This window comes from Haematobia irritans, chromosome 2 (genome assembly GCF_050003625.1).
Source record: "Haematobia irritans isolate KBUSLIRL chromosome 2, ASM5000362v1, whole genome shotgun sequence".
NCBI lineage: Eukaryota > Metazoa > Arthropoda > Insecta > Diptera > Muscidae > Haematobia > Haematobia irritans.
Window position 1 is genome coordinate 103875182 of NC_134398.1, and position 23301 is coordinate 103898482.

At 37.0% G+C, this 23301-nt stretch overlaps 2 protein-coding genes and 1 long non-coding RNA gene across 3 annotated transcripts in view; all 3 read left to right on the forward strand.

The window, feature by feature from the left end:
* Nucleotides 1-23301, forward strand: part of Reps (RALBP1 associated Eps domain containing) — a 199330-nt gene that overhangs the window by 170537 nt on the left and 5492 nt on the right. The gene's annotated exons all lie outside the window — the stretch shown is intronic.
* Nucleotides 4694-5428, forward strand: LOC142227601 (uncharacterized). The gene is made up of 2 exons (XM_075298087.1): nt 4694-4967; nt 5040-5428. The coding sequence occupies exons 1-2, from the start codon at nt 4694-4696 to the stop codon at nt 5426-5428; spliced, it is 663 nt and encodes a 220-aa protein (XP_075154202.1).
* LOC142223595 (uncharacterized) lies at nt 21056-21835 on the forward strand. Its single transcript, XR_012718810.1, has 3 exons — nt 21056-21260; nt 21320-21484; nt 21548-21835. It is a non-coding gene; the product is annotated as an uncharacterized LOC142223595 (long non-coding RNA).

A 23301-nucleotide genomic window follows, 5' to 3' on the forward strand; every position in this document is an offset into this window, starting at 1 on the left:
GAAACTTTTTCCAAAATTTTATTTTTAAAGAGATTTAACAAAAAAGATTACTAATTTGGGTAGAATTCTACCAACTGTGGCAACCGTGGTGGTAATACAAATTTATATTCTAAGTTATACACGTTGCATATTCATATTTTAATATAATAAAGTACTTAGAACCATTTTTGTTTTGTAAAATTTTTTAAATTTAACGAAAAATATAGTAGGGAAAATTGTTTGGGAATGTATGGGAAAGTAGGGAACTTTTTTTGTCCTTGTAGGGTAAACCGAACTTTTTCCCTGGCAACATTGACTATGAGCTATAGTCAGATTGACACAAAGCACCCATAGACATGTACCCCTTAATTTTCTTAAATATGTAATTGCGGTTTATCTCCCAGACCTATATGTTACCCCACAAATGCTTATGATTACTAATTCTGTAATGGTGGTTTAGGGTATGATATAGTCGGCCCCGACCGACTTTCTACTTTACTTACTTGTTTTGATCTCAGCTTAAAGCCATGCATTGACTTAACTACAAGTGTAGCTTAACCAACAGAGGAAAAGTATGCTTGTCAAATTTATTTGGGCAAAGCCCTATAGACTGCAAGATGGTTGGATGTACAGCTGTTTCGGAATTACCACATTCCTCATCAGCATCCTCTACTTGCAGCAAAACTATCAACCAATTATCAGAATAAATTCGGGTAATTCACTCAACCCAAAGTGAACTACACTTGAACCTCCCGAAAAAGGGTTTGATAGTCGGCTACTGCCTAAACAAATTTGCCAGCATATCTCTTTTCCTTTGCCAAACTCAAATCATCGATTTGAATGTATTTGGCTGGGTTTGTTTTTGAGCGTGTTTCCTCTATCTTCATTCGTTTTGTTTGTTATTGTTGGCTTCTCTTCAATCGTTATTGTTGTTTTTTTGATCTCAGCTTAAAGCCATGCATTGACTAAACTACAAGTGTAGTTTAACCAACAGAGGAAAAGTATGCTTATCAAATTTATTTGGGCAAAGCCCTATAGACTGCAAGATGGTTGGATGTATAGCTGTTTCGGAATTACCACATTCCTCATCAGCATCCTCTACTTGCAGCAAAACTATCAACCAATTATCAGAATAAATTCGGGTAATTCACTCAACCCAAAGTGAACTACACTTGAACCTCCCGAAAAAGGGTTTGATAGTCGGCTACTGCCTAAACAAATTTGCCAGCATATCTCTTTTCCTTTGCCAAACTCAAATCATCGATTTGAATGTATTTGGCTGGGTTTGTTTTTGAGCGTGCTTCCTCTATCTTCATTCGTTTTGTTTGTTATTGTTGGCTTCTCTTCAATCGTTATTGCTGTTTTTTGATCTCAGCTTAAAGCCATGCATTGACTAAACTACAAGTGTAGCTTAACCAACAGAGGAAAAGTATGCTTGTCAAATTTATTTGGGCAAAGCCCTATAGACTGCAAGATGGTTCCATGGCCATGGCCGTGATGTAGTGAATATTTGGAACATTAAACATCAGCGTACTAAGGAGCCTCTCCCACTCTTTGAAATCGAGTTATCTACTAAACCCAACAACAAAGAGAGTTACTCAGTAACCCGTCTAGTTTCGAGCGTGGTATCTTTCGAACACCTCGTCCAAAAAAGACTGTTCCACAATGTTCAAATTGTCAACAATACGGACACACAAAAAAATACTGCTAAAGAAAATCCATCTGCATTAAATGTGCGGGAAAACATGAATCTAAATCATGTCATCGTAAAATCTGGGCAGACGAGGTAAAATGTGCCTTATGCAACGGAAATCAACCAGCAAATTACAAAGGTTGCACTATTTACAAACAAATCTGTAAAACCCACTATCCTCCCAGAACAAACAATCAACCGAACGTACTCCAAACTGAAAACGCACTATCCCGAACAACAAATGCCACATACTCCCAAGTAATACAAAACTCAAATGTAAACCAGTAACAGAACCAACAATTAACAAATAATCAGCCACACATTTCTGTATTTCAAACTCCCCAAACAGGGGAGCTACATGATATGCTTAATAATCTCAACAATTTAATGCAACAAATGACAACTCTTTTATTGAATATAACTTCAAAGCTTACTCAAACTCCTTTAAATGAGAGACCTTAAGATAGTTTTCTGGAATGCCAATGGCTTATCTCAACACAGTAACAACAATTAACAAATAATCAGCCACACATTTCTGTATTTCAAACTCCCCAAACAGGGGAGCTACATGATATGCTTAATAATCTCAACAATTTAATGCAACAAATGACAACTCTTTTATTAAATATAACTTCAAAGCTTACTCAAACTCCTTTAAATGAGAGACCTTAAGATAGTTTTCTGGAATGCCAATGGCTTATCTCAACACACTTTGGAAATGACAGAATTTCTCCGATTAAACCAAATAGACATTTTATTGATTTAAGAGACTCACTTCACTCAAAAGAGTTATTTCAGTATCCCTGATTACGATTTCTACCACGTGATGCATCCTAGCGGAAAGGCACGCTGAGGTTCTGGAATCCTTATTAGGAAAAAAATAAAGCACTATCCAGGAAACCACTACTGTTCTGATGAAATACAAGCGACAAATGTCATTGTGGAGGACTGGCAAGGTTCTCTAATCATATCGTCTGTATATAGTCCGCCAAGGCACAATATCAAAAAAGAATTCTACATAAATTTCTTCAAAACACTAGGGGACAAGTTCATAGCATGTGGGGACTATAATGCCAAACATACTAATTGGGGATCTCGTTTAACAACTCCAAAAGGTAGACAATTAAACTGGGCCATTAAAGAACTTCGTCTTCATGTAATCTCACCACACACACCAACTTATTGGCCGACTGATACCCAAAAAATACCAGATCTGATTGATTTTTGTGTATGCAAAGGCATATCTCCTGGCTCACAAAAATGCACTACAAGTCTAGAACTATCTTCGGATCATTCGCCAGTCATTGTAACGCTAAATTCTCAGCATATACCCCAAGAAACAATATGTAAGCTTCATAGTAAAAATACCAATTGACACTATTTTCGATATTTAATTAAAACCACCTTAAATACAAAAATTAGCTTGAAAACGGAACAGGAAATTATAGAAAGTGTATAATTTTTAACTCGGACCATACAACAAACTTCGTGAAATTCAACCCCGAAAAATAGTCTTGTGTGTCCTCCAAAATGCTCTAAAGATATATTGGAGAAAATTTCTGAAAAACGAAAGGCCAAAAAACGATGGCAAATAAGTAAATCACCTGAAGATAAAAGGCTGTTAAATAAGGCTACAAAAACGCTGCAAAAACTGTTACAAGATATTCGAAACTCAAAAATTGAAAAAGAAATACGAAACCTTGGTCCAGATGCTTAATCTGATTACTCTGTGGAAATGTCGAAGACCTTAAGCCAAAATCCAAAAACAAACCACCCAATCAGAAGGGCCGATAACTCATGGACCAAAACCAACCTCGAAAAAGCAAAAGAGTTTGCAAACTATTTACATAGTGTGTTCACACCAAATTCTGATGAAAGTTTGCCAAACCTTATTTATCACTTCCTGAATGAAACCCATCAATTGGATTTACCAATTAAGAAATTCACAAAATCTGAAGTAAAAAAAAGTTATTAAAGACTTAAACTTGAAGAAGTCACCTGGTTATGACCTTATTACTCCGAAGATTCTAAAAGAAATACCTAAAGAAGGAATTGACCTCATTACATTGCTTTGTTCCCCCTCAATGGAAAATAGCACAAGTTACAATGATTCTTAAACCTGGTAAGCCAGCGGACCAAGCAAAATCTTACAGACCAATTAGTCTCTTGCCTGTACTTTCAAAAGTTCTTGAACAATTATTTCTGCAACGATTAATGCCTCTCATTGACCAAAACGAAAATATTCCACATCATCAGTTTGGATTTAGAAAACGCCACGGCACAATAGAACAAATACATCGTCTTGTTGAAACAATAAACACGGCATTTGAGTCAAAGCAGTACTGTACTGCAGCATTTTTGGATACTTTACAAAATCAAAAAACTTTTACCAATAAACTTTTACTTGTTCATTAAGTCATATGTATCAGGACGAAATTTCTTCGTCCAAGAAAATGGTGAAATGAGCCAATTGAAAAACATACGTGTAGGTGTACCTCAAGGAAGCGTACTTGGCCCTTTATTATATGTTCTTTTTACTGCAGACCCCCCAGTATCTCAAACAGTCTTGATATGTACTTTCGCTGATGATACTAATGGCTGTAAATAAAACTGTAAATGGAGCTAGTGATATCCTTCAAAACTATTTAAATTCGTTATCATCATGGCTTTTGAAATGGCGTATAAGATCTAACGAAACAAAATCAATTCAAGTGACTTTCAGTCTCTTTTTTATAATAATAAAAAAAAACTGGTTACACCGTATTTCTTCAATAAATGACTGTTTGCAAATACAGATACAAGGACAAATATGTCATTTGCACGGTTCAATGGTGCCAACATTAGATAAACCGCATCAATTTCTGCAAATTTTTTTCATTTCGTCGATTGTGAATCAGCTAAATGCGCGGTACAATATACAGGGAACACAACAGTTAAAGAGACGAATTATTGAACAATTGCAGGAATTTTTTTCACACTAATAATGCTGTCGTTATTATGTTTAAAACAGTATTGGAACGAATGCCATCGGATACGCACAAATTTGTCATAAGAGCGTATTGTACCCCAACATGTGAACATGTGCGAAGATTTAATGCACCCACATTTAATGATGCTGCTGTAATTATTGTTGGCGATCCAACTAAATCGGGAGACATTGTCGTTCAGCGAAGAAGCAATATCATGCATCGTGTAAACGAGACACATCATTTGTATGATGCGATACAATATCCAATCAATTGGCAAGGGCAAGACGGATACGACATCACGTTGAAGATGGTGGATCCAATTACAGGTACAATATTCATACAGCAATTATTGCTATTATTGGTTTCCATTAACAATTCACTTTATTTTGCATTTTCAGGCTTATCAACGAATACAAATCTAAGCGCAATGAATTACTATGCGTATCATATGATGATTCGTTCTCATTGGGATTTAACACTTGCGGATTCAGTTATTTCATCAAATGCGTACCAAATGCGAACGCTTCAGTTATGGAATAAATACAAAGACGACATATGTGAAGATATTTTGCATCGCTTGCGCATTCAAACGAATAATCCTGATATCCAAATAACCTATAAAATCTATAATGAAGGATTGTTTCCGATTGAGGATCAATGTTTGACTATTGCAAACAAGCTACTGATTGAAGTAGGAATGATTGTGCCAAATCGATCGATGCACGATACATTCAACCAAGAGTTAAATCGAGAGCTGCAATACAATGTTGATACATGTGCGAAATAATGTGCCGTTGCTGAATGAACAGCAAAAACAAGTATACGAAACAATAATGTTGGTGGTCTACTCTTCCTGGACGCACCTGGAGGAACAGGAAAAACGTTTGTCATTTCTTCCTGGACGCACCTGGAGGAACAGGAAAAACGTTTGTCATTTTGGCCACAATTCGATCAAGATGTGACATAGCTTTGGCGTTAGCATCATCTGGAATTGCGGCGACTCTTATAGATGGCGGTCGTACTGCGCATTCTGCGCTTAAGTTGCCACTCAATTTAAACACAACTGATACTACAACAGGCAATATTTCCCGATCCAATGCAATGGGAAAATTGTTGATGTAATGCAAGATCATTGTTTGGGATGAGTGCACAATGGCACATGAGAAATCACTTGAAGCACTTAACTTCATACTGAAGGATCTTCGGCGAAGTAACAACATCTTTGGCGGTTTGATGATATTGTTGACAGGCGATTTCAGGCAGACGTTGCCAGTAATTCCCCGTGGAACGCCTGCAGATGAATTCAATGCTTGCCTGAAGGCATAACATTTATGGAATGACGTAGAAACATTATCGCTAACCACTAATATGAGAGTTCAACTTTCCAAACAATCGTTAGCTGTTGGAAATGGAAGTCTCAGTTGATGCAACATTGTTTAATAACTTTTACCAGCGATTTTTGCCAATTTGTAGACTCTCAATTAGCTTTTATTGAAAATGTCTTCACAAATATTAGTGAGAATTATCAGAATTATGCTTGGTTAAGTCAACGAAAAATTCTTGCCGCAAAAAGTAATGATGTACACGCACTGAATTTCACCATTCAATCAAAAATTGCTGGCGATTTGGTAACATACAAATCCGTTCATTACGTAAAAAATCCCGACGATGTAGTACATTTTACAACTGAGCTTTTGAACTCTCTGGAATTATCAGGATTTCCACCACACAACTCAAAGTTGGTACGGTTATTATGATATTGCGTAATTTGCATCCACCGCGACTTTGCAACGGAACTCGACTTTCGGTAAAAAGACTTATGCCGAATTTGATTGAGGCAATCATTATTAACGGAAAGTACGTAGGTGAAAATGTATGTATTCTTCGAATACAAATGATTCCGACCTATCTTCCGTTTGACTTCAAACGTTTGCAATTTCCAGTTCGCCTTGCGTTCGCAATGACCATCAATCGCTTAGTGTTTGGGGGATAAATGGAGAAAATCATTGTTTTTCAAATGGTCAGTTATACGTTGCGTGTACACGAGTTGGGAAACCATCCGCTTTGTTTGTGCTAACGTCAGACCAAAAACAAAACATGAGTTTTACCAAAGAGCACTTCAATGAAACTAATAATTTGCGGACACGTATAACGCTTCGATTCAGTAATTACTTTGGATTCACTTTCATTTAGACAAGTTCAACTAAATAACACTTTATTTTTATAATCGAAATAAATTCATTACTGCTGCGAAATGATATAAAATTTTTCTTTTTCAAATATAAAACAAAATTAAAAATTTTTCTTCATCTTTTAATCAACAAACGAAATGTTATGTAAAACGAAGCTAGCAAAACGGCGAACGGAGTTTGCCGAGTTTTCTAGTTTCTTATGAAAATTACATACCAGAATTATTTTCTCCCAAGTTGAACCATTTTTCACCACCACTGTGCATCATCTTCTCATATAGCTACAATCCCTTAATCCTATTTTTTATACCCTCCACCATAGGATGTGGGGTATATTAACTTTGTCATTCCGTTTGTAACACATCGAAATATTGCTCTAAGACCCCATAAAGTATATATATTCTGGGTCGTGGTGAAATTCTGAGTCGATCTGAGCATTTCCGTCAGTCCGTCCGTCCGTCCGCCTGTTGAAATCACGCTAACTTCCGAACGAAACAAGCTATCGACTTGAAACTTGGCACAAGTAGTTATTATTGATGTAGGTCGGATGGTATTGCAAATGGGCCATATCGATCCACTTTTACGTATAGCCCCCATATAAACGGATCCCCAAATTTGGCTTGCGAGACCTCTAAGAGAAGTAAATTTCATCCGATCCGGCTGAAATTTGGCACATGGTGTTAGTATATGGTCTCTAGCAACCATGCAAAAATTGGTTCACATCGGTTCATAATTATGTATAGCCCCCATATAAACCTATCCCCCGATTTGGCGTGCGGAGCCTCTAAGAGAAGCAAATTTCATCCGATCCGACTGAAATTTGGTACATGGTGTTAGTATATGGTCTCTAACAACCATGCAAAAATTGGTCCACATCGGTCCATAATTATATATAGCCCCCATATAAACCGATCCCCCGATTTGGCTAGAAGAGCCTCTAAGAGAAACAATTTTCATCGGATCCGGCTGAAATTTGGTACATGGTGTTAGTATATGGTCTCTAACAACCATGCAAAAATTGGTCCATATCGATCCATAATTATATATAGGCCCCATATAAACCGATCCCCAGATGTGACCTCCGGAGCACCTTGGAAGAGCAAAATCTTCACATTCGGTTGAAATTTGGTACGTGATGTTAGTATGGGGTATCCAACAACCATGCAGGAATTGGTTCCTGCCAGTCTATAATTATATATAGCTCCCATATAAACCGATCCCCAGATTTGACCTCCGGTGCCTTTTGGAGAAGCAAAATTCATCCGATCTGGCTGAAATTTGGTACGTGGTGGTAGTATATGATATGTAACAACCATGTGAGTTGAAATTTGTGGATGACAGTCTTTCGTAGAAGTTTCTACGCAATCCATCGTGGAGGGTACATAAGATTCGGCCTGGCCGAACTTACGGCCGTATATACTTGTTTTTATTTCAATTTGTTACTACATTACTGCAACAACATCTATTTTTATAGGCATTGCTGAATTCGCCTGATTGGTGAACGATCACACAATGTATTGTTTCTTAGTCAACAACAACTACTGTTATTACTATTTTGAAACTGGTTTCAAGGACACAACAACAATTCTAACGACAACATTAGCAGTGTTTTGTTTTCCTTTACGACGGGCTCATCGTAGCTTACTATTTTTATGTTAGCCTGATATTAACACATGCTGGGTTTCTTCCAAATCAATTACGTTACGTATAGATATTTGTAGAAATATTTATGTACAGTATAACAAATTAAAAACTAATAATCCCAAACTACAAATTCTTCTCCAAAACTGTCATGAAATCTACTAGCTTAACCAATATTTTTAAATTATATGGAGATTGTTGAAAAGAAACACTGTATTTTTCAGCTATACGCGCCAACCTTAAAAGAAAACGATCAGATGTTTAACTATGCCGTAAATGTTTACCAATTATAAAAGCGTGTGTTGTGAAACAAAGTGAAAACAGCCTAATATCACTTTTCAGTTCTAAATCTAATAATTGTTCGTTTTAATGTTTGTAATTTCGTCGTTTTTCTTTTTCGGTTAGTACAAATTTTGTATGAGATCAGTTATTTTACCGACATGATAGGTTAGGTTAGGTTAAAGTGGCAGCCCGATTAAGATTCAGGCTCACTTAGACTATTCAGTCCATTGTGATACCACATTAACTAAAAGTACATATTACATATGGGCACTTCTAGTTTGACCCGCTGAACCTTCTCGATTATTTTCTTCTGTTGAACCAACCAGATTGTTCCAAAAACATTAGCAGACTGCTTAAGTTAACGTTTCCAGGTCCGCCAGTAATCTGAAGCTATATGCCCAAAATGCAGGATTTATTCAACCGTCGAACTGAACGGACGTGTTTTCTAATAGCGGAGTATTTTATCGTAATAAGTACTTATTACGAATTTCACGTGTGGTGGAAATAATAAATAGATTCCATCGAACATTTGCCATCATGATAGCCTTCTCACGCAGTAGGAGCTTGCAGGTAGCCAGAGGCATACCAACAGATTCTAGTTCCCCTGGAATATGTAAGGTAGTTCCTAGCCTTGCTAGCTCATCTGCTTGGATGTTCCCCGGTATGTTCCTATGGCCAGGCACCCATATTAGGTGAATATTGTGCTCCATCTCATTGAGAGATTTGCGGCAGTCGATGGCCGTTTTCGAGTTGAGGAACACAGAGTACAAGATTTTTTTTTCAGGTTGACTGTCTGAGTATATATTAATGCCAATATTGCTTGGAGCATTACTTCTCAGCCAATTAACCACTTCTCTTATTGCTAATATTTCAGCCTGAAAAACACTACAGTGATCAGGTAATCTTTTCGCTATTCGCAGTTCCAGATCTTTAGAATATACTCCGAAACCCACTTGGCCATCCAATTTGGAGAAATCTATATATTTTTTATTCCCCGGAGTCCGTGTACACCACGCCTCACTATCGGGAATTAGAGTCTCAAACTTATTGTCGAAAAGTGGTCTCGCCAAAGTGTAATCCACTACGTTAGGCACATCTGGCATTATTTTGAGTACCGAACTGTGACCGTACATTTTTTCCGACCACAGCGATAGCTCGCGTAACCGCACAGCCGTTGTTGCAGCTGACTGTTTGGCCAAAATGTCTAAAGGCAATAGATGCAGTATGACATTAAGGGAATTTGTTCCTGTCTTGCTGAATGCACCTGAGATACACAAGCACGCCATACGCTGAACTTTGTCTACACCAGAAGGTCGTTTATAGCAACATTCCAAAGAAAGGTGATAGAACTCCTCCTTGAGGAGTGCCTCTGTTCACATACCTTTGTATATTTGCTTGTCCTAGTGTGGCTGAAATGCGTCTCTTCCTTACCTGGATCAACAAGTTCACCTGGATAAACAATCAGAGTTGTCAGTCCATTTAATATCGAGCTCGGATGGACGTTATTGAACGCCCCTTCGATGTCTAGAAACGCCACGATTGTGTATTCTTTGATAGATAGTGAGCTTTCAATAAAGCTGACTAGTTCATGTAATGCGGTCTCAGTAGACCTGCCCTTCGAGTATGCATGTTGTAATCGACGCCAGTTCTAAGACAAATATCTATCATCCTCTCCAGAGTCTTAAGTAGGAATGAGAGTAAGCAGATTGGTCGGAAATCCTTCGCACTCGAGTGAGAGGCTTTTCCCGCTTTATGTATGAAAACGACTTTTGTTTCCCTCCACTTTCCTGGAATATATGCTAAGTTGATACATCCTATATATATAGCCGACAACCAGGGGATAATTCTGTCAGCCACCGCTTGTAACTCCGCCGGAGTAATTCCATCAGGTCCGGGGGATTTGAATGATCCAAAGCTATTTAACGCCCATTTTATTCTAGATTCCGATACAATTTCCTCGATAGGAAACGACCGCTGAGACACTGTGGCACCGCCAGTACATGGTTCAACCGTCTGATTTCCGGGAAAATGTGTGTCCAATAGTACCTCCAGCGTCTCCTCACTGGACGTTGTCCAATTGTGTTTCGATGTTTTAATGAAACCTGGAGCGGAGTTCGTGGAAGCTAGCACCTTCCGTAGTCTGGAAGCCTCCGACGTATGCTCAATGCTGCTGCAGTAATCATTCCAAGAGTTATGCTGAGCCTTTCTCAGTTCTCGCTTGTATCCTCTCAGATTCTTCTTGTAAGCGTCCCAATCCGCAGGAGCTCTGGTGGACTTTGCTTTGTTAAAGAGCTTCCTGCACGATTTCCTCATATTACCTAACTCCGTAGACCACCATGGTGGTCGATTTTTCCCCCTTGGCTTCCCTCTAGGGCATGCAGCTTTCAGTGAAATGTTGAAGGTCTTAGTAATCCTCTCCACAGCGAGTTCGATATCTTGCACATTTCTCATATTTGTGTCTGTTATTTCCGGTATCATCATATTGAACGATTCCCTATACCTATTCCTGTCAGCTTTCCTAACATTTGGCGGAAATATGGTCTTGGTGGTATGAACATCAAATTTGAAACTGATGTAGCGATGATCTGAGAAGCTGTGTTCACTTAAAACCTGCCACTCAGATATCATTTCATTCAGTTCTTGCGAGGCCAAGGTGACGTCCAAAACCTCTTGCCTTTTGTATTGTGTATTCTTTGACAGATAGTGAGCTTTCAATAAAGCTGACCAGTTCATGCAATGCGGTTTCAGTAGACCTGCCCTTCGAGTATGCATGCTGTCGTTTCGAGAGCAAACCTGAATCCACGGTAGTTCTAAGATACATGTCTATCATCCTCTCCAGGGTCTTAAGTAGGAATGAGGATAAGCTGATTGGTCGGAAATCCTTCGCACTCGAGTGAGAGGCTTTTCCTGCTTTAGGTATGAAGACGACTTTTGTTTCCCTCCACTTTTCTGGAATATATGCTAAGTTTACACATTGTTTATATATCACCGTCAACCAGGGGATAATTCTTTCAGCCACTGCCTGTAACTCCGCCGGAGTAATTCCATCAGTACCGGGGGATTTGAATGGTCCAAAGCTATTTAAAGCCCATTTTATTCTAGATTCCGACACAATTTCCTCGATAGGAAATGATCGCTGAGCCTCTGTTACACCGCCGGAACATGGTTCAACCGTCTGATTTCCAGGGAAGTGTGTGTCCAAAAGTACCTCCAACGTCTCCTCACTGGACGTTGTCCAATTTCCCTCCGATGTTTTAATGAAACCTGGAGCGGTGTTAGTGGATGCTAGTACCTTCCGTAGTCTGGAAGCCTCTGACGTATTCTCAATACTGCTACAGTAATCATCCCAAGAGTTTTGTTGAGACCTTCTCAGTTCTCGTTTATATTCTCTCAGATTCATCTTGTAAGTGTCCCAATCCTCCCGAGCTCTTGTGGACTTTGCTTTGTTAAAGAGCTTCCTGCAGGATTTCCTCATATTACTTAACTCCGTAGTCCACCATGGCGGCCGATTTTTTCCCCTTGGCTTTCCTCTAGGGCATGCAGCTTTCAGTGAAATGTTGAAGGCCTTAGTAATCCGCTCCACTGCGTGTTCGATATCTTGCACAGTGCCCATATTTGTCTCCGGCACTTCCGGTATCATAAAATTGAACGATTCCCTATACCTATTCCAATCAGCTTTCCTAACATTTGGCGGAAATATGGTCTTTGAAGTACGAACAGCCAATCTGAAACTGATGTAGCGATGATCTGAGAAGCTATGTTCCCTCAAAACCACCACTCAGATATCTTATCATTCAGTTCCGGAGAGGTCAACGTGACGTCCAAAACCTCTTGTCTGTTTCTGGTGACGAAGGTTGGTGCATCTCCCTTATTGCAAACTACCAGGTTAGTACCCAAAATAAACTCTATTAGCGACTCTCCCCTTGCATTAGTATCACTACTTCCCCAAATACTATGATGTGCATTTGCATCGCATCCCATAATGAGTTTTGTCTTTGTTTTTAGTGACTCCTCAACTAAGGTCTTAACGGCACAGGGCCGAAGATACCCAATATTTGCATGTGGATATCTCTAGACTGGCTACGACAGTGTCTGCATTGCTCAATGAAGGAAGCAGAAACAAGTTTAGTTCGTTTTTAGCAATTATACATGCTCGATTTATATCGTTACCGGTATTATGCAAAAGTTTGAAACCCGGAGTGCTTAATTCACAGATCTTGTTCTTATATATGTATGGTTCTTGAATAAGAACTATATCTTTGTCTCCTTTCATCAGGAGAACTTTTAAGGCAGCACAAGCGGCCTTACAATGGTGAAGATTTATCTGGAGGAACCGTAGAACCATCCAAATTTTCAACCACCGTCACATCAGCCGCTTCAATTGAGTCATCAAGGGCTTCCTCTTCACAGATCTCGGTGACTCTCGCAACAATCCGCGGTTCAGCTTTGGTGAGGCTTGAGCCTGTAGAAACTTCCCGCATATGATTTTCGCCATAGTCTGTAGGTTTTATGTCTCCTTCGGCTTCGCTATGAGATTTTTTCACTGCTGACTCTACCGGAGGCTTGTCCGTTTCGGTATCCTTTGGCTGATCGCTTTTGTATACCTTCATATGGATATCATGAAAGCCATAACTTACGCGTCCTTGGGTCTGGGCTAGATGTGGCAGCGACTCTATGTTTAATATAAACACCGCATGTCGTCTTGGTCCATCCACCTCATCCAAACGACCAACCTTCCAATCGGCGGTTGGAAGATCTGGGTTACATTCTTTTAGTCTCTCTAGTATTGACTCAGGATCAGGAGGGTTTGCCGGTATCCATGCATGTGCTCTAGGTTTAGCCGGTATGTCTTTTTTATCGACTAACTCCAAAGCGGCTCCTTCCCAAACTTCACCAATTAGCATCAATGCAGCTTTAAAGCAATCCATAGACCTCTGGTCTGCAAAAGCTATTAACTTATATCGTCCTTGATACCATCCAGCATCTTGCCGTCGAGGACTTGGTCCGGGAAACTTTTTTCGCACCTCTGAGTAGACACCAGACATCGCGTTCTCAATTTCCCCCCATTTTTGCCTTGGAATCATACCGTCCAATGCTCCTTTATTAATAATAGCCATCACAAGGCTGTCTTTTGCAACTGAGGCAAACGATATTTGATCCCGTTTAGAGGATGGTAGCTCATCCGGTGATCGTTCCTTTTTCCAGCTTCAAGAATTCCTTGAGCCCATTTTAAGGAATCGCTTTGCTTAGCCGACAACGTGCTTGGGTCGACTGATCCTAATTTCTTTAGGATAAACAAAGCATTTCTTCGTTCCTTGAATCTTTTTCGAGAGGGATTGCCTCCTTTTGATGTCGTCACCAAAGTGTCACCGCCAGTCGACCCGTCTACAGGTCGATTAATTGGGCCTGACTCTTGGTCGCTGCCCAAATTTATAACTTCAGTCGTTACCCGTCCACTGGGCCCTGAAGTTAGCAACCCAGTGGATGACTTTGAATTTCGCTGCAATAATCTAGGAAAAAATTCCTTAGACCGATATCTAGTTCGTCAGAAAGTGGTTACAGTTATGGGTGAGTATCACAATCATTGCCTTGGAGTTAGGGTTTAGTGTTTTTAGTGGAAAAACTGAACATAATACTCACCTTAAGAGACAAACCCAAAGACGAGCATATTTTTGTTACGTATACATACTTATGCGGAGGAACGAAAATAACACAACAAGCTCTTAATGAGGACATAAAAATGGAAAGATTTTAACAATTTTAATCGATTAACATGCAAAAGGTATCGGTGCACAGAGCCCGGTTACGTTGTGATTGTACCGGCTAAACTTGCTTAGGAGAACATAAAGTGTAGTGTTATATAGAGTTTCAGTTTTCGGATACATTAAAAGTTTGTTTCAAATTCATAAGAAAAAACTTATTTATATTACATAGATAATAAACAGGCAGATATGCTTATTAAATGAGTTCAATTTACAGAGAGATGAAATAATTTTTGTCTATTTTTATAGAGGCATTTTTGTACATCAATGACAGATGGTTATTAGATGGTCATTATGTGGTGAAACTACAAAACATATTTGAATATATACTTACCAGAAATGCCCTCCTTAAGCCTCTAGATATAAGTACAGATCGTCTTAGAAGCGCTCTGGAGACGTTTATGTGTTTAATACAACAATAGTGTTTGTGTTTTTTTTGGTGTATGAAGCCTGAAAACTTTATGGAAACTTTTGTAATAAAGGGTGATACGGTCAAAATTTGGTCAAGGGAACACGCGTGTAAATCGGTGAAATCGATTATTTAAAAAATCAACTTAAATTTCTTTTTCAAGTTCCATTAGTATAAAATTCAAGAAAAATATTCAGTTAGGCTTTCGCTTTTCCAAATCCGAATTGCCGGGCCTCACGCTTGACACCTGCCATCAGATTTTGTACAGCCACCTTGTCCATCTTCATCGCCGCAGAAAGCCACTTTGCCTTGAACTGCTGCTCGCCCTTAACAGTTTTTTTGGTCTTCTTTAGGTTCCGCTTGACAATAGCCCAGTATTTCTCAATTGGGCGGAGCTCTGGCGTGTTGGGAGGGTTCTTGTCCTTGGGAACCACCTGCACGTTGTTGGTGGCGTAGCACTCCATGGCCTTTTTACCGTAATGGCAAGATGCCAAATCCGGCTAAAACAGTACGGATCAACCGTGTTTCTTCAGGAAAGGCAGCAGACGTTTATTCAAACACTCTTTCACGTAAATTTCTTGGTTGACAGTCCCGGAAGCTATGAAAATGCTGCTTTTCAAGCCACAGGTACAGATGGCTTGCCAAACCAGATATTTCTTTGCGAACTTTGACAGTTTTATGTGCTTGAAAATATCTGCTACCTTTCCCCTTCCTTTTGCCGTATAAAACTCCTGTCCCGGAAGTTGCTTGTAGTCGGATTTGACGTAGGTTTCGTCGTCCATTACCACGCAGTCAAACTTCGTCAGCATCGTCGTGTACAGCCTCCGGGATCGCGCTTTGGCCGTCGTATTTTGTTTATCATCGCGATTTGGAGTCACTACCTTCTTGTAAGTCGATAGTCCGGCTCGTTTTTTGGCTCGATGCACGGTTGTAGACGATACACCCAGCTTATTTGTGGCATCTCGGAGAGGGAGGTTAGGGTTTCGCTTGAAACTACCGGCAACTCTCTTTGTCGTCTCAGCGGCTTCCGGTTTTCGATTTCCCCCCGATCCAGACTTCCTGGCTGTCGACTAACGTTCCCCAAACACTTTAATTACATTTGTAACAGTTGATTTGGCAACTTTTAGCGATTTTGCCAGCTTTGCGTGCGAGTAGCTCGGATTTTCGCGACGCGCGAGCAAAAGTTTGATACGCTGCTCTTCTTGCTTGGACGGCATTTTGACAACTGAAGAGTGAATTCAAAATAAGAGCAACATTCTACACACACACACCTTCAAAATGGGGGGTGTTCAGGTTTTTTAAATGCAAAATTGAAAGAAATACGTCAAGTTTATATTGACCAAATTTTGACCGTATCACCCTTTATTCCACTTTTATAAATCGGTGCGATACTTATTTTAAGCCAAATTCTTTTCTATGGGATAAACTTTATTCAATGTATCAAGTAAATGCTGTTCCCCGTTCCGCAAATTTTGCAGCGTCATACCATGTCGATGTTGCAGCGTCATACCATGTCGATGTTGATATAAATATTTATTTGTTGCAACAACTACCTTACGCGTATTAGTATACTCAACTTTTAGTTGTACCAACCATTTGTTGATTCCCATGCTGTAGGTCTCACTATGCTGGTGGTTGGCTCAACAATTTCATGCAACATAAAACCAAATTTATCGGCATTGGTTATGTAGGTGTATATCAGCTGGTCCAGAGGCGGTATGTCGTATTTGACATAAATATGCTATATTACTAAAACGGGTGAACAAAGTTAATGCTTTTGAATTTTGCCAACGGTTGAAAATATCCCTAAAATTAACATAGCTATTTCAAATTAGCTAGCCGTTACATATTCTGCATTGTTATAAATTATTTAACACATATTAGTTTAGTTTTTAATTTTTCACATATCAATATATATATATATATATATATATATATATATATATATATATATATATATATATATATATATATATATATATATATATATATATATATATATATATATATATATATATATATATATATATATATATATATATATATATATATATATATATATATATATATATATATATATATATATATATATATATATATATATATATATATATATATATATATATATATATATTTTTTTTTTTTTTTTTTGATTTTTTGTAAAAATAATTTTAATAATAATAACAGTAACGAATTACATTAAATATACATACATATATAACAATTCTTTTTATATTTATACAAAATACTAAACAATTATGGTAACATATAGATATATTTTTTTTGTTTGATTTGTATTCAGATTACATATGAAGTTTTTGTTTTTATATGTTTTCGTATAAGTAAATATATATTTTTTAATAATTTTGTTTTGTTGCTTTTTTTTAAATTATTTCATTGCTGCTGATTTTAAAGATTTTTCTAATGTTGATATTATTGGCATTTATAAAGATTTAAATAATTATTTACAAAAATAATAACAAATTTTGCCAAAGAATAAAGGGAAGATTATTCTCTAAGAAAATTTGAATTACGCAATATAAAGAAAAATTAGTTATTCTATGATGATATTACTTTCAATTTCTTTAAAATTGACAACAATTATATATGAAAGTTTTTATTTATAAAGTGTTTTATGAAACAAATTGATAATTTAATTACATGATATTACATGAATGCATGATATTAATACAAATTTAATTCTAGACAGTATAATTCTAACATTAAAAATAATTCTATATATTTAGTATTTTTTTATTTTTTTTTAATCCAATATATATAGTGTAATATTTAGTTCTAAGTTCAAATATGTATTTTTTTATATTTATGGATTTTGAAGTTTCGTTTTTTATTAACGGTAAAATTTGAATACTTTTGATTATATTATATAATTTTGTTCATATTTGTGATTGTGAATTTTAAGAATTTTTTTATGTAGAATTTTGTAATTATTTCTTAGTTTTAGCCAAATTATTTTAATTACTGTTGTCTTTTCTTTTGGTCAATGAGATTAGTATAGGTTAGTTGATAATTATTTTAATTGCAACCAATTGAACATGATCAATATTAGGTTAGGATAGGTCATGTGATTTAGTGGTATTATTGCACGAGGCAGCATATTTTTAGATTTCGAAGAAAAATTCACATTGAACAATTCAAACATAGCAATGGCAAACTTGCAAATGATTTTACTTACACGTTATCACCTTGATGAGACGGTATTACCACGTGGTTATAATAGAACAGGTTGACCTGGACTCAAAACATGCATACTTTAATTCCCAGCAATCAAATATAGATGCCGCACGTGCTCCGAGGTTGCTCGAGAATTTGTTTTGTACAGTATATATACATAAAGGGGCCTTGGCCTGTATAGATGGACATAAATAATGGCCAAATCAGAATTTTGTAAAACAAGTATATACGGCCGTAAGTTCGGCCAGGCCGAAGCTTATGTTCCCTCCATCATGGATTGCGTAGAAACTTCTTCTAAACACTGCCATCCACAATCGAATTACTTAAGTTGCGGTAACGCTTGCCAATGGCAAGGTATCTTAAAACCTCCTAACACCATCTTCTAAATTGTATGTAAGTCCATACGTGGTATATATTAAATCAAAAAAGATCGATCCAATACGTATATAATTCAGTTTGACTACAGAAATAAAATTTTAACAAAAGTTTCTATAGAAATAAAATTTTCACAAAATTTTCTATAGAAATAAAAATTTTGACAAAATATTCTATAGAAAGAAAATTTTGACAAAAATTTCTACAGAAATAAAATTTTAACAAAATTTTCTATATAAATAAACTTTTGACAAAATTTTCTATAGAAATAAAATCTTGGTAGATTATTTGTGGCTCGAGTGGCAACCATGATTATGAACCGAATAAAATTTGAACAAAATTTTCTATAGAAATAAAATTTTGACAAAATTTTCTATAGAAATAAAATTTTGAAAATGATGAAAATTTTATTATGAACCGAATAAAATTTTAACAAAATTTTATCTAGAAATAAAATTTTGACAAAATTTTCTATAGAAATAAAATTTTGGTAGATTATTTTTGGCTCTAGTGGCAACCATGATTATGAACCGATATGGACCAATTTTTGTGTGATTGGACCAATTTTGGTATGGTTGTTAGCGACCATATACTAACACCACGTTCCTAATTTGAACCGGATCGGATGAATTTTGCTCCTCCAAGAGGCTCCGGAGGTCAAATCTGGAGAACGTTTTATATGGGGGCTATATATAATTATGGACCAATTCTGGCACGGTTGTTAGAGACCATATACCAACACCATGTACCAAATTTCAGCCGGATCGGATGAAATTTGCTTCTCTTTTAGGCTCCGCAAGCCAAATCTGGGGATCGGTTTATATGGGGGCTATATATAATTAAGACCGATATGGATCAATTTTTGCATGGTTGTTAGAGACCATATATCAACACCATGTACCAAATTTCAGTCGGATCGGATGAAATTTGCTTCTCTTTTAGGCTCCGCAAGCCAAATCTGGGGATCGGTTTATATGGGGGCTATATATAATTATGGACCGATGTGGACCAATTTTTGCATGGTTGTTAGAGACCATATACCAACACCATGTACCAAATTTCAGCCGGATCGGATGAAATATGCTTCTGTTAGAGGCTCCACAAGCCAAATCTGAGGGTCCCTTTATATGGGGGCTATACGTAAAAGTGGACCGATATGGCCCATTTTCAATACTGACCTACATCGATAACAACTACTTGTGCCAAGTTTAAAGTCGATAGCTTGTTTCGTTCGGAATTTAGCGTGATTTCAACAGACAGACGGACGGACATGCTTAGATCGACTCAGAATTTCACCACGACCCAGAATATGTATACTTTATGGGGTCTTAGAGCAATATTTCGATGTGTTACAAACGGAATGACAAAGTTAATATACCCCCATCCTGTGATGGAGGGTATAATAAATTTATTTTTGTGACGTATTTCGATATTAAAACATTTAGTTTTATAGAAAATTACATATTTCATTATCATGCACATTTAATGTGTATTAAGCCTTATTTTGTTGATTTTAAACAAATTAACAGATAGATGAAATGTAATATAATTTTCTACTCAGACTTGAACCTAATTTGGAAATGGAATAAAAAAAAGCGACAAATAAAACAGAATTTATTTAATTGAAATTAATCTTTTAATGCAAGCATATATCATGCCTTTTCACTGGATATTCTATTAAATGAAACTCACGTGTGATTTATATACCACAAGTTTTAATGTTAGATAATCAAAAAAATCGGAATAATAAGATTATTCTTACCCCTTTTTCTATAAACAGAAAATGATTAATTTTCAGTAAAATGGATAATGGAGAACTCTTATCATGGTCTCCTAATTCACTAAAATCACTAAATTAACTTTCTTTATATGTGACACCTCTTCTTTTCACACGTTCACCTTTCCACTGTTCAATTGGAATGAACTGGCAAGACGCTCTAACCGCATGGTTGACCTACCTTCGTTAAATTTTCCCCTGTTCGGTTGTCAAATTTAAAAAAAAAAATACACCTCTGTTGTGTCACTATGAGTTGCCACTCTCGTTGGAGAAATGCATAGACATTATAATACATAGATGGGCCATGGTTGTCAAACTATGTTTGACAGTTCCAAAGATTAAGAATAGACGAGAAACATAAAAGCACGCTTACAATCTCTTTCGTTTTCCTTTTTGTAGTTTGCCAATTTTACACAAAATTAGAACGTTTATGATGCAACAGAGGATTTATAAATAAATTAACATATTAAAAGTTCATATTTGAACAAAAAATTGTGACCAAAACCGCGAAAATTCGAAATTTAATTTTGAGCAGCATTGCTCTTTACGAACAACACAAAAGCAAATGCGCGAAAATTAATGTTTGGGACTGACTCTTTACGAAAAAATCAAAACGAAAGTCAGAAAATTAATTTTTGCAACTGACTATGGAGAAATGTCATGTCAAAACAAGTTGTACAACAAGACAACAACAGCCGCCATGACAACATCTCAAAAAAATATATAAACAAAAGAAATAAAGATTTTTTGTGCAAGTGTAAATCCCAAATGTATAGGCAACCGTCACAAAGCCAACACTTTTTAATGGGACTCGAGGAGTACAAAAGTGTTGGGCAAAGGTTGTCAATTATCAAAGAAAATATATCTGCCTACATTCATTGAAGCTGGTGTTCCTATTTTGCATTTTGCGGTGTATGTGTGTATTCGCGTATAGCAGCGGTTGTTGGCAAACAAAACAAAAAAGGAACCCATATTTTGATTCCATAAGGGTAAGAAAGAAAAGATATTTTCCTTCAAACATTCTAATATCTACAAATTATATTTTCAGTTTGTGTTGCTGCTAGTGTGCATCTTGGAATTGGCATTTGTTGGTATGCAATAATTTCTATGGGCATAGTTACACAAGTAACAATTATAATTCATTTTCTGCCCAAAACAATCCACAAGATGAAATGTGCAGTTCTTTATCCAAAGTGGTGTATGTTTATAGCAGGTAAATTAATGTGCATGAACTTCATGGCCATAAATAATTTATTGTTTGTCTGTTTCTAAAAAGGTTGATGCTGGTAAAATAAATGAAACAAATTTCCATGCCATTGGGTGAAAGGTGTCTTTGTTTGTGACTGTCTAATGCTGCAAAAATATACATGAAGTAAACAAATGTTTTCGAAGTTTTGCCTGCATAATGAAATGCAAATGCTATTGGACAACATTACTATCCACATGTATGGAGGAATGTGTATATGCAATTTTTGATTCAAAACTACTGTGGCATAAGATAAGTTTTATGGTTTGATACTCATTTGAATGATTTACTAATATTGATTTGTACACGGATGAAAAAGACTGTTTTTCATATGTTTGGCTATAAACATTATATGTTTATGTAAGGGAAAATAAATCCGTATATGAAAATTCGTTTCAGCGCCACCTATATGTGAAAAATGAGTTATATACGAATAAATTTTTTTTTTGCGATATAATCCTCCGTAGAAATTGGCACAAATTGGCCAAACGGGAAGAGATAGAAAAGCCAAATTTTAACCAAAGATAAACTGAAACGATAGCTTTCGATTGGAATTAAAACCTTTTGCCAGAAATCTTCCGAATCAGAGTAATGTTGCATATACGAAACAGAGAGAAAAGGGACCACTGTGGCCAAATGGAAAAAGATGGGGTTCCAGATTTATATGTGAAAGATAGATCTTTTAGTGCTCTATCCGATGGTAAAAACGGATATTGCGAAATGTGTTTGGGAGTCTCAATATATGGCTTGGAAAAAAGTGGACGCACTTCACCTCAAGAGAAAAGTGACCACTGTGGCCAAATGGAAAAAGATGGGGTTCCAGATTTATATGTGAAAGATAGATCTTTTAGTGCTCTATCCGATGGTAAAAACGGATACAGCTAAATGTGTTTGGGAGTCTCAATGTATGGCTTGGAAAAAAGTGGACGCACTGCTCCTGGAGAGAAAAGTGACCACTGTGGCCAAATGGAAAAAGATGGGGTTCCAGATTTATATGTGAAAGATAGATCTTTTAGTGCTCTATCCGATGGTAAAAACGGATACAGCTAAATGTGTTTGGGAGTCTCAATATATGGCTTGGAAAAAAGTGGACGCACTTCACCTCAAGAGAAAAGTGACCACTGTGGCCAAATGGAAAAAGATGGGGTTCCAGATTTATATGTGAAAGATAGATCTTTTAGTGCTCTATCCGATGGTAAAAACGGATATTGCGAAATGTGTTTGGGAGTCTCAATATATGGCTTGGAAAAAAGTGGACGCACTGCTCCTGGAGAGAAAAGTGACCACTGTGGCCAAATGGAAAAAGATGGGGTTCCAGATTTATATGTGAAAGATAGATCTTTTAGTGCTCTATCCGATGGTAAAAACGGATACAGCTAAATGTGTTTGGGAGTCTCAATATATGGCTTGGAAAAAAGTGGACGCACTGCTCCTGGAGAGAAAAGTGACCACTGTGGCCAAATGGAAAAAGATGGGGTTCCAGATTTATATGTGAAAGATAAATCTTTTAGTGCTCTATCCGATGGTAAAAACGGATATTGCGAAATGTGTTTGGGAGTCTCAATATATGGCTTGGAAAAAAGTGGACGCACTTCACCTCAAGAGAAAAGTGACCACTGTGGCCAAATGGAAATAGATGGGGTTCCAGATTTATATGTGAAAGATAGATCTTTTAGTGCTCTATCCGATGGTGGAAACGGATACAGCTAAATGTGTTTGGGAGTCTCAATATATGGCTTGGAAAAAAGTGGACGCACTGCTCCTGGAGAGAAAAGTGACCACTG